This window comes from Phyllostomus hastatus, unplaced genomic scaffold (genome assembly GCF_019186645.2).
Source record: "Phyllostomus hastatus isolate PE091 unplaced genomic scaffold, TTU_PhHast_1.1 phas_scaffold_39, whole genome shotgun sequence".
Classification (NCBI taxonomy): domain Eukaryota; kingdom Metazoa; phylum Chordata; class Mammalia; order Chiroptera; family Phyllostomidae; genus Phyllostomus; species Phyllostomus hastatus.
Genome location: NW_025334028.1, coordinates 7299742 through 7311949, shown reverse-complemented (window position 1 = coordinate 7311949; position 12208 = coordinate 7299742). Strand labels below are relative to the sequence as shown.

At 34.4% G+C, this 12208-nt stretch overlaps 1 protein-coding gene across 2 annotated transcripts in view; it reads right to left on the bottom strand.

Moving 5' to 3' along the window:
• Positions 1–12208, bottom strand: part of COPS4 (COP9 signalosome subunit 4) — a 41887-nt gene that overhangs the window by 17399 nt on the left and 12280 nt on the right. For both annotated transcript variants that reach the window (XM_045820208.1, XM_045820205.1), the window contains exons 2-6: positions 9952–10031; positions 5122–5273; positions 4251–4354; positions 1674–1827; positions 1360–1510 (exon numbers count right to left, since the gene is read on the bottom strand). In XM_045820208.1, the coding sequence (XP_045676164.1) occupies positions 1360–1510; positions 1674–1827; positions 4251–4354; positions 5122–5273; positions 9952–10031 (641 nt within the window). The remainder of the gene's footprint in view (positions 1–1359; positions 1511–1673; positions 1828–4250; positions 4355–5121; positions 5274–9951; positions 10032–12208) is intronic.

The following is a 12208-nucleotide window of genomic DNA, read 5'->3' as shown; positions in this document are numbered from 1 at the left end:
CCAAGAAAAGGACAAAAACTCAAAAAAAATTACTAATGGGCATAAACAGTTAATTCACTAAAAAAAATGTTCATCAACAATGATTTTTTAACATGAAATAATGCTCAAAAACATTCAAGGTAAATGAAACACAAATTAAAATTAGGATGAAATACAATCTTTCATCTACCAGATTAGCAAGGATAAATATATTTAGCAATACATGTGTGAGGAATCAGGTACATGTGCACATTGTTGTTTGGAGTATAAATTAAAGGGCAACATAGAATTTCTATCAAATTTTAAATGTATATACCCATGGACTCAAGAATTAACCTATACATTTACTCATATATGTGCACAATCATTATAGCACTGTCTGTAATTGATAGCACTGTTTGTAACTGACTAAATCACAAAAAGCTGAACAATGGAAAATCAAAAAGAATGAACTGATATAGAAACACCACTATGACATATAAGTACACAAACAAGCAAGCTGCAAAAGTGTGTATATCACTTTTACATAGAAGGAAATAAAAGAAACTGATAATTGTTGTTTGGAACAAGATGCAGCACTATTCTATATACTGCCTTTTCAGTAACAAAAATATGATTACTGCTTCATAAAAAAAAAATGTATAGTCTGACCATGTCATTAGGTTCTCAACTAAACATAATTCAAGAATAAACATTCTAAAATGATTTAGAAAAGTCATGGCTTAGAATTATCAGCATTATTCTCAATGCCCTTTCTGTTTTGTAAGTTGAGTGATTTACATGCTATAATTAAAAAAAAAAAAAGAACAGTTCATTATTGACATTTATTGAAAAAGAGGATAAATGCCAAGCCTAAAACTGAGGTTTGAAGATTAAAAATAAATCTCGGCCCTGGCTAGGTAGCTCAGTTGGTTAGAGGATTGTCCTACTACGCCAAGATTGCAGGTTTGATTCCCTAGTCAGGGCACATACAAGAAAAAATAAATGCATAAATAAGTGGAACAAAAAAATTGATCTCTCTCTCTCTAAAATCTTTTTAAAAATCCCTGAATACATTAATTATCCTATCAGCTATCTCTAGATTTTAATTTTTAACCCCTCTGTGTAATTTTCACTTAATTTGGTATCTATTTTTTTCAGTGATATTTTAGGAGAACTAAATGTGACATTATCTCCTAGTTATTTCTAATACTTGTAGGTAATAGAGCATAATTAAAAAAATTTTTAAGTTGGTAATCCTAATTTGCTGTTTCTGTTTAAATGTCTAAACTAAATATACCATAACTGCATTAATAAGACATCCCCTTGCTAAATCCTCTAGTAGTAATAAGCCTAAAATATTAAGCAAATTGTTCATTAAAGTATAAATGACATTTTTACCTGCTGACGCTAAGATGGTACAGTGCAAAGCATGTTTTAAGGCCTCTAGTCTTTCACTTTCATGCACTATTGTCTTGTAAGAGAGCTCGTTGTACCTTTGTGCAGCTTCAATAAATTTTCTTCTGTAATCAAGAACACGCGCATAGCATACCTATAGAAGGGAAAAGGTTTCAATTGGTGGGGGGAATTAAAAAGCAAAAGCAAAAAATAAAGAGAATTTCTAATATATAATAGTATTTATGATGTTCTGGAGCATCTTAGTATAGCAGGATTCTCCAATACAAAATTAATTCCAAATCAGTTTAGCTACTTACCTTGTAATGTATCTGTAACTGTTCATTGGTTGATTCATTCTGAAGCAATGAAGCTCGATTTATGTAAGCCTCTGCCTGGACTGGATCATCATCCTCTAGATATAGCCTAGCAATCTTCAGGTATGTTTCCAGTTTATAATCCACATTGTACTGTCTAGGATATAACAGAAAAAGAAAGAATAACTAATTATTTTATCAAGAAATTATTAGGGGTGGTAAAAAAAGTTATCTCTTCCATATATATTGTGTTAATATAATGAAATCAAAAACTTTTTAATGCATCATATACAAAAACTAAGAAATATATACAAACTAAGTTTTATAGAATTTTTATTATTTTTATCATCATTGTTCATGTTACATTTTATCTTCTAATTTTTAGGTAATCTCACAAGTCAATGATCTTACAAGAAAAATTGCCCAGTTCAGGGATATTTATATATATAACTGATGAGATGATAAGTAAGTACAACCATACTGGGGAAAAAATGGCAATGTGTTCTCTAACCATCCTTTGACTCCTTTAAATTGTACTCCTTTATAGTGGGTACTCTTTACTTACTATACAGGTGGGACAAAAGTAGGTTTACAGTTGTGAGTATGTGAAACACAGAGTTTATTCTTGTGGCCTTATTTAATTATTGTATTATTTTTCCATACAAACAACTTTAAACTTCCTTTTGCCCTACCCTGTGTTTTACCTCTAGAAAATAAATCTCAAATCCCAAGAAAATAATCATGGATGTACACATATATGTATATACAAAGATATTCATTTGTAAAATGAATAAATATCCGTAAGTATCTGTAATAGGAAAAAATGGAAATCACCAATTATATTTATGGTAATCAATTGAGTTGTGGTATGTAAAGATAATAGAATACTATATAGTTATTATAATAATTACTATGTGATAACAGTCATCACATATTTTTTGCAAAGTGAAAAACTGGATAAAACACAATTAAAATATAGTTCTTCACACATATATTAAAATAATAGCAATTATCTCTGGGTGGTGAGATTACAAGTGGTTTTCATTTCTTCTTTATCACACTGCTCATATTTTATGCAGGAAATGCATAACTGAAGACTCTACATAATCCCAAAAAAACACATAATTCAAGATTAATCCTCACAGAAAAATCAATCCTATTTACCAGCAAAAGTCCTGGTAAATGGGATTAATTTAAATAGAGAAGAGAACTACACATTACTCAGTCCTCTTCTCTGTCTATAGTTCCTACCTTAGAAATCTCATCCAATCTAACAGCTTTAAATTCCACCTATATATCAGAAACTCCCAATGCGTATCTCTAGTCCAGACTTTTCTCCTCAACTCCAGACTAATATATTCAACTCCCTACTATATATATTTCCACTTAGTTATCACATGTATGAAACAAAACTCTTGATCTTCCCTTAAAACCTATTCTTCACCACTCAGTAGATGGCAACTCCACTTTTCCAGTTGTTTACACCAAAAATTAGGACTAATCTTGGTTCTTTTTCTTACACTCCATTATCTAGCCATCAGGAAATCCTTATCTCCACCTTACAAACATCCAGAATCCAAAATTTCTCAAAATCTCCATTTCATCTGCAGTAGTGAATAAGGCCTCCTAACTAATGGTCCTATTTCTATCATTGCATGCCTGTAGTTTATTCTCAACTCAGTCATCAGAATAAGTCTTAAAAATATAAGTCAGATGATGTCAGTCTTCTGCAAAAAAAAAAAAAGTTCCAATGGCTCCACCTCATTTTACTTAAAGAAAATCTAAAGGCCTTACACTGACTTACAAGACCTCACATAATCTGGTCTCTAGTACTCTGATCTCATCCTCCACCGCTCTCTCCTTTGTTCATTCCATTCCACCCATAATGGTCTCCATGTTCTTCTTCTTCTTTTTTAAGATTTTATTTATTTATTTTTAGAGGGGAAGGAAGGGAGAGAGGGAGAGAAACATCAACGTGTGGCTGTCTCTTGCGTAGCCTCCACTGGGGACCTGGCCTGCAACCCAGGCATGTGCCCTGACTGGGAATCAAAACTGCAACCCCTTGTTTCATAGGCCCGCTGAGCCATACCAGTAGGCTCCTTGTTGTTCTTAAAACACTCCAAGCATGCTCCCATTTTAGAGCCTTTGCAACAGCCATCTTCTCTAACAGGACCTATAAATACTGTTCCCTCAGAGAGCTCATAGCCACTCCCTTACCTCCTTCAAAACTCTGAGAAGGTGGTATCAGTATCACCCTACCACTCCATCACCCTATTTACTGATAAACCTGTCCCCCACTTTGCCCCTTATTTTTCTCCATAGCCCTTATCACTTTCTAACATATTGCCAACTTTATTTCTTAAATTGTTCATCATCTGTTTCCAACACTAGAACGTAAGAAAAAAACAAAAGCAAACAATTATACATATCCTTTGTATGTGTTGTGTGTATATATCTATATATATGTACAAGTATATAGATATGTGTACCTATACATATATATGCATATGTATTTATACCTATATATAGATATATATAGAGAGATATACATATCCATCCAATATCCACTATTTACTATACTTTTGTCCTGTTTCCAAAGGAATTCCCACCAACACTTGGGCAGCATTTCTCCAATCTTCTTCTTTCTCATATATAGATGCAAGATGCTGTCTTATAGAAGCAACCTGAAATAGTAGGTATACATGTTATATCAACTGACATCAGTTAATTAATTATATAAAATAAGTAAATAAGTTTATCTATTGCAACAATGCTCTAATTCAACATATCAAGCTAGCAAGTATAAACAGTAAAAATTTATCTAGACCACCCAAATTTTTCTATGAATTTTTTAACAGAATAGCAAAAGAGTAAACTGAAGTAACACACTGTTACAATGTGGATTATGGCAATAACTTAGTTTATTTAAGTTTTGCTTTTATGTTACTGAATAGATAATGCTAGAGTTTTCCTGTTATCAGCATTATTAACAATTTAACTGATTTTTTAAAATTATCTATAAAGTAATTTTGATATATGAAATCAAACTGTAACTAATGAGCAAACATCAGCTGGAGTTATACCCTAATATTTATTTTGTTATATATTGTAAAACGCTGTTTAACAGTTTTGACAAAATAAAATTAAATGATTATCTACTTTAAAAATGTAGTATCTCTCTCCCTGGCTGGTATGGCTCAGTGGATTGAGCACCAGACTGCGAACCAAAGTGTCACTGGTTTGATTCCCAGTCAGAATGCATGCCTGAGTTGCGGGCCAGGTCCCCAGTAGAGGGCGCTCAAGTGGCAGCCACACATTGATGTTTCTATCCCTCCCTCCCTTCCCCTCTTTAAAAATAAATACAATCTTCTAAAAAATGAATAAAAATTTAGTATCGCTCAAAATAATTGTTGCTATCTCAAGTTAAAAAATCACTGCTCCAGATATTTACCTGCTCTTCAAATGAAATGACTCTGGGCTGGATCTTTTCCAAGGTGAAATGATAGATTTCTTTGGCTGTGCTATCAGGCAAGTTGGGAAGATGTGTGCAAAAATCGGTCAGCAACTGTCGAGAGATCACGAGGCTGACATTCTCATTTACCACTTATCAAAAAAATAAGATAAAAAAATGAATAATTTATAAATTTTTTATTATACAATCTTTACCTAAAATTAATACTAAAAACAATATATATCAGTGCAACCTATAATGCATTATTTCTGGATTTTCACATACCTATCATCTCATATTACAGAATAAGTTTTCCTTATACCTAATTATTTGATTACATAATAAGAAACACCAAAGTAGCAAAACTATTATAACTTTTCTAAGAAATTGAAATAATTGGCAAAAAAAAAGTTTTAACAGTTGAAAATTTGTATTATTCCTTTCTCTTCTTTATTTTTATACAAAGTAAAGGCACAGAAACACTCATATTTTTATTTATGTCCTTATATCTCATCTAGCTACAGAAAGGAGTTTAAAGAAGAAAACAGTGAAATAATTTCATGAAATTTAAATAAAGCAAGTAGTGACAGTTACTACCACTTACACTTTCCAATAAAAGCAACAAAAACTAAATTAAGTAAGTACTAGATGTACTGGCATATTTTACGACATTATTTATAAACATTTATGAGGTTATTATTATACATGATTAAGAAAGTAAGTTCTGGAGCCACACTGCTTCCACCATTCCCGATTGTACACCCTCAGACAAGAAACTTTCCCATGCTTCTTTTTCCCAATCTATAAAATGTGGACAAGATTGTTGTGAAATTTAAATGCAGTACACATAAAGCACTTTGAACAGTACCTGGCACGTAGCACTCAACAACTGTTATTATTAATACTATTATTACATTTTTTAAATGCATCATGCTTGTGAACCATGCTTAAACTGTCTTAAATTAGCTGTTACTATGAAAACACAATGATGATTCAAAAACTGTTCAGTTGACATAAATGATTTTAACAGAAGAATGTTTTTGTTAATGGTTCTTTGGATTCAAAGTTTACATAAAAGTTAAAGTTTACAAAAAGCACCATTCTTTTGCTACTTCAGTGCAATGTTCTCAATAAAGCCAGTCTTAACACTTTTTCTGAAGCCAGTTCTTCTCACATTGCAAGTCCCAATATTTTTGAGGCAGTAACATACAGGCCTTATAAATAATCAGTTTATATTCATTGGAATTCTTTTTTAAACACTGGTTGTGACCTAGAAAACAATTTCACTGTATGGTCCATTGGACAAATAAGTGTTAGAAAGTAATGACTGCATAAACTAGCACTTCTCAGGGAAATGTAAGTATTATAAATAAAGACTATAAGTCAGAAAAGTTAGTGTCCAGTCAGGGCTCTGCCACTCACTAACTGAATGTCCTTGAGAAAATCTTGAGACTCATTTTACATTATACAAGAATATCGATTATCAATACTATGTAGTCACACAGTTATTAAAAAGAAATGTGTGGGATGGATGTGAAAAGCATACTATAAACTATAAAGTACTATCAAGTATCATTGATACTACTTTTTTTTGTTCTTTTTTTTTTCCCCCTTCTATCTTTGATATTGTTAATTCAGTATCCAATCCAGCCTGGATTTTTTTCCCTTGAAGATTTCTCTCTTTTCTTTTTTTTAAATGTATTTTATTGATTATGCTATTACAGTTGTCTCATTTCGCCACCTTTATCCCCTCCGTCTCGCACACCCTCTCCCCCACTTTAGTTCATGGTCATGGGTTGTACATATAAGGTCTTCAGTTTCTACATTTCCTATACTATTCTTAACCTCCCCCTGTCTATTTTCTACCTACCATTTATTCTTATTCCCTGTACCTTTTTCCTCCTCTCTCACCCTCACTCCCCCATTGATAATCCTCCATTTCTATGATTCTGATTCTGTTCTAGTAGTATGCTTAGCTTGTTTTTGTTTTGTTTAGTTTTTTTTGTTGTTCAGTTGTTAATAGCTGTGAGTTTGTTGTCATTTTACCATTCATAGCTTTGATCTTCTTTTTCTTAGATAATTCCCTGTGGGAGGCCGCTCTGCATGGTGTGGGCCCAGCTCCCACTGGACCCACGACCACAGACAGGTTCTCCTGTGGGGATCAGGCCTGCAATGTGCCTAGGTCGCTTTGAGTCTTGCTTTTTGCTAAAACTCCCTCACCCTAAATTGAGGCAGCAAACATTTACTGCAAAGCAACTTCCTAAAAATCCATGCTAAACCTTCCAAGGATGAGTGTAACTGGTTCAACCACTTTCGCCACTTCATTTGCAAATATCCCTCTTCTGTGATGTGATTAGCAGCATTGGATCCTTTGTCTTCTGTAAAAGGTAACCACCTAAAGCGAATCTGTGCACAGTAAATGAGGACCATAATGTAATGTGCGGGGAAATAGAAATAAAGGCCTGTCATGACGGAGGCGACGGCTGTTGCTCCCCTTGAAAGAAAAGCCATGCTGTCCCTTCCATTTTCCTCCACCGGACTCGGTAGTCCATGTGAATGTCTCATTTCATCCATAATAACACAGACACTGCGGGCCTGCATCAATTCCCTTTAATAATTTCATATAATAAGGGCTTGGTGATGATGAACTCCTTTAACTTGACCTTATCTGAGAAGCACTTTATCTGCCCTTCCATTCTAAACGAAACCTTTGCTGGATAGAGTAATCTTGGATGTAGGTCCTTGCCTTTCATAACTATGAATACTTCTTTCCAACCTCTTCTTGCCTGCAAGGTTTCTTTTGAGAAATCAGCTGATGGTCTAATGGGAATGTCTTTATAAGTAATTCTCTCCTTTTCTCTTGCTGCTTTCAGGATTCTCTCCTTATCTTTAATATTGGGTAATGTAATTATGATGTGTCTTGGTGTGTTCCTCCTTGGGTCCAACTTCTTTGGGACTCTCTGGGCTCCCTGGACTTCCTGGAAGTCTATTTCCTTTGCCAGAATGGGGAAGTTCTCCTTCATTATTTTTTCAAATAAGTTTTCCATTTCTTGCTCTTCCTCTTCTCTTTCTGGCAACCCTATGATTCGGATGTTGGAACATTTAAAGATGTCCTGGAGGTTCCTAAGCCTCTCATTTTTTTTTAATTATTTCTTCATTCTGTTCTGGTTGGATGTTTATTTCTTCCTTCTGCTCCAAACTTGATTTGAGGTCAGTTTCCTTCCCGTCACTGTTGGTTCCCCGTACATTTTCCTTTATTTCATTTTTCATAGCCTTCATTTTTTCCTCTAATTTGTGACCATATTCAACCAATTCTGTGAGCACCCTGATTACCAGTGTTTTGAACTGTGCATTTGATAGGTTGGCTATCTTTTCATTAACTAGTTGTATTTTTTCTGGAGTGCTGATCTGTTCTTCCATTTGGGCCATTTCTGGGGGGGGCAGGGTCTCTGGACACCTGTTACGTGGTAAGGGGAGGAGCCTTAGGTGTTCACCAGGTCAGGGGAACCCACTTCGCTGCGTTGTGATGCTGTAATGCAAGAGAGGGGTCTGAGAGGAACCATGCCACTTGATCTGCTCTCTGCCGGTTTTCAGTCACTTCCCCTGCTACAATCAAATTGGGCCCTCTGGTGCTGATTCCCAGGTGGGTTGGCTTCTGTACATTCTAGGACCCTGTGGGTCTCTCCAACAGACTCTCCTGTGAGGATGGGAGTTTCACCTGCTACCGCCTCAACTCCCACAGGTGTTTTCAGTCAGAGGCTTTGAGGCTTTATTTCCCTGCACTGGAGCCCTGGGTTCTGAGGTCTATCTCGATCCCCAATAGTTCCTCCCTGTTTACCTGCACCTGAATGTGGGAATGCCCAGTCCACCAGCCGCAGCCTTGCTGCAAGTCCTCTCCACCGGGCTACCCATCTCTGCCCCTCCTACTGTCTCTGCCCCTCCTACTGGTCTAGATGAATGTTTCTTATTTAACCTCTTGGTTGTCAGACTTCCATACAGTTCAATTTTCTATCAGTTCTGTTTGTTTTTTGTTTTTAAATTTTTTGTTCTCCCTCTTTTGGTTGTGAGAGGAGGCACAGTGTATCTACCAACGCCTCCATCTTGGCCAGAAGTCCCAGCCTGGATTTTGAGTAATTTTCTAGATAACTGAAGTCAGGGAGTGGGGAACAGTATCTTAAAGACTGGATATTTCTAGTTCCTATTCAAAAGGAATGATCTTAGCAATAATAACAGTTCACACTTATATAGCACTTATTACATGCCAAGTACTAATTCTGAGTACTTTATAATGTATAACTCATTTAATCTCCCAACAATTTTATAGGGTATGTATCATCTCCTCACTTTATAGATAAGTAAAGGAGGCAAAAAGAGGTTAAATACCTTACCAACATGACATAGCTAATAAAATAGCAGACTGGGATTTAAATTCAGACTATTTTTGTCATTATTCTATATTGTTCCCCATCAGTTACTATTACTGGCAACTACAGAAAATCTTAATTGGGAATGTAACTCTGAAGACAATTCACAACAAAAATCAAGTTGTAAATAGTTTAAATTCTAAATGTAGAATTTAATTCATCAATTTCAATGTAGTGTGGGGCAAAAGTAGGTTTACAATTGTTTGTATGGAAAATAATAGTCATAAATAATAATAAAAGAACAAACTATGTTTTGGATACTCAAAACTAAACCTCCTTGTGTCTCACCCTGTATACAAATTTAATCTCATGCACTTATAATGATTTGATATTAAACAAGGCTTAAGCAAGCTTTATAGTCCTATTCACTAACACAAAGCAAACACAGAATTTTCATTCCACTTACTTGCTTCCACAAAAGCTTTCAAAGCTTCTAGCTGTTCTGCCCCAGATAACTGAATGGCTTTTTCCAGGATCTGACGATACCTAAAACAATAACAAATAAAAATAATGTTCAGAGGCTACTATATATTCTAATGTTAACTTTGATGTTTATTCATTTCTATTTACTCTGGCATCTTTCACAGTGCTCTCATTTTGTTTTTCTTTATAGTATAGCACAGATTTTTTTTTCTTTTTAAATTTTAGTCCATGACAAGAATCTAGTAAGTTACTGGATCTAAGATGCCACTTTTGCTTGTTTGTTTTGAATTAAAACTAAAAAGTCAATCTATGATTCTAAGATTCCAGTTCTTCTAGTTTGTTTTACCATATACCATAACTTTTAAAAAGTTTTCAAGCCCATCATGAGAAAAGATAAATGTATAAATTCCTAGACCCAAAATGCCACTTTTGCTTGAAAGCTGTAGTTTTGAATTTAAACTAAAAAGTCAATTTCTTTTCAAATGCCTTAAAAGATAAGCCATTATTTTCTTCAATTATATATTACACAGACACACAAGAACATTATTCAGGGAGACCCAGAACCCCTTCCTCTTGTGGACCTAATAAATCTAAGGGTCTAAACAAAAGAATAATGTCAACTAGGCAATGAAATTCAATATTAGAAATTGAATGTCTTAGTGTACAAAATAAACTCCACCAAGCCAAATACACTCATAGAACACCATTTATGCTGTCATTAGTGCCTATTAATTCTTTACTTGCATTCTGTTCTAATAACTATTCTGCCTAATATTCATGACCATATAAGATTCAAATTAGCACTTTTTTTTTATTTTATTTAAGTCATTGTTCAAGTACAGTTTTCTGCCTTTTATTTCCATTCCAGCCTACCTCTCTGAGATTTTGTCCATGTGTCCTTTATATTTGTCCCTGTAAACCCTTCCCATTCTCCCCTGAAATTCCCTCTTCTCTCCCCTTTGGTCACTGTCAGCCTATCCTCTATTTCAGTGTCTTTGACTATATTTTGCTTGTTTCTTTGTTTTGTTGTTTAGGTTCCTGTTAAAGGTAAGATCATATGGTATTTGTCTTTCACTGCCTGGCTTATTTCACTTAGCATAATGCTTTCCAGCTCCATCCATACTGTTGCAAAGGGTAGGAGCTCCTTCTTTCTTTCTGCTGCATAGAATTCCATTGTATAAAATGTACCATACTTTTTTGATCCATTCAATTACTGATGGACACTGAGGTTGTTTCCAGCACTTAGCTATTGTAAATTGTGCTGCTATGAACGTTGGGGTGCAAAGGTTCTTTTGGATTGGTGTTTCAGGTTTCTTAGGATATAGTGCCAGCAGTGGAATTGCTGGGTCAAAAGGCAGATCCATTTTTAGTTTTCTGAGGAAAAATTAGCATTCTTAAAAGGATGGAGGAAATGCTAAAAACAGAAACAACGTAACTATTAAGCAATGACAAATTCCTTCCTACAATAAAAATTCCATAAAAGCAAAAACTGTTCTTTGTTTTGATCACTGCTATATCTACAAAGCTTGCAACAGTACTTGACACATCATAAGCACCCAAATATTCAACAGTATTGGTAACATTTCATTGCTTTATTTCATTTTATTTGTTGGTAATTATTCAATTAAGTGGTTAAGTACATGACTACTATTTTTACTTCATCTGTATTAATCATAATACTTAATAAAAGCATTAGTTAATGCATTTTACAAACCTAATAGCATTGCAATTATTCAGAATGTCATCCAGAATAATTAAGAAATAAAAATTCACAAATAGGGTTCAAACTCATTCAAGTTTATGACTTGTATTTTGTAGGGCATATCCTCAAGCTACCATTCATCATTTACTGATTCTCAATTCACACAATATTGTTACAACCTTGACTATATGATTTTTCAAAACTACAATGAATAAAACTGACTTTGTAAGATAGCAGGTATACTGACAGAAAAGATAGCAAACTCCAAAACATATGAACTATTCTAAGAAAGCAAGGAAATACTGTTAAATTTTAAAATAAGAGCTGTTACTTTAAAAATTACTACATTTCCCTGGCTGGTGTAGCTCAGTGGATTGAGCGCGGGCTGCAAACCAAAGTGTCGCAGGTTCGATTCCCAGTCAGGGTACATGCCTGGGTTGCAGGCCATGACCCCTAGCAACCGCACATTGATGAGTGTGTGTGTCTCTCTCTCTTTCTCCCTCCCTTCCCTCTCTAAAAATAAATAAATAAAATCTTA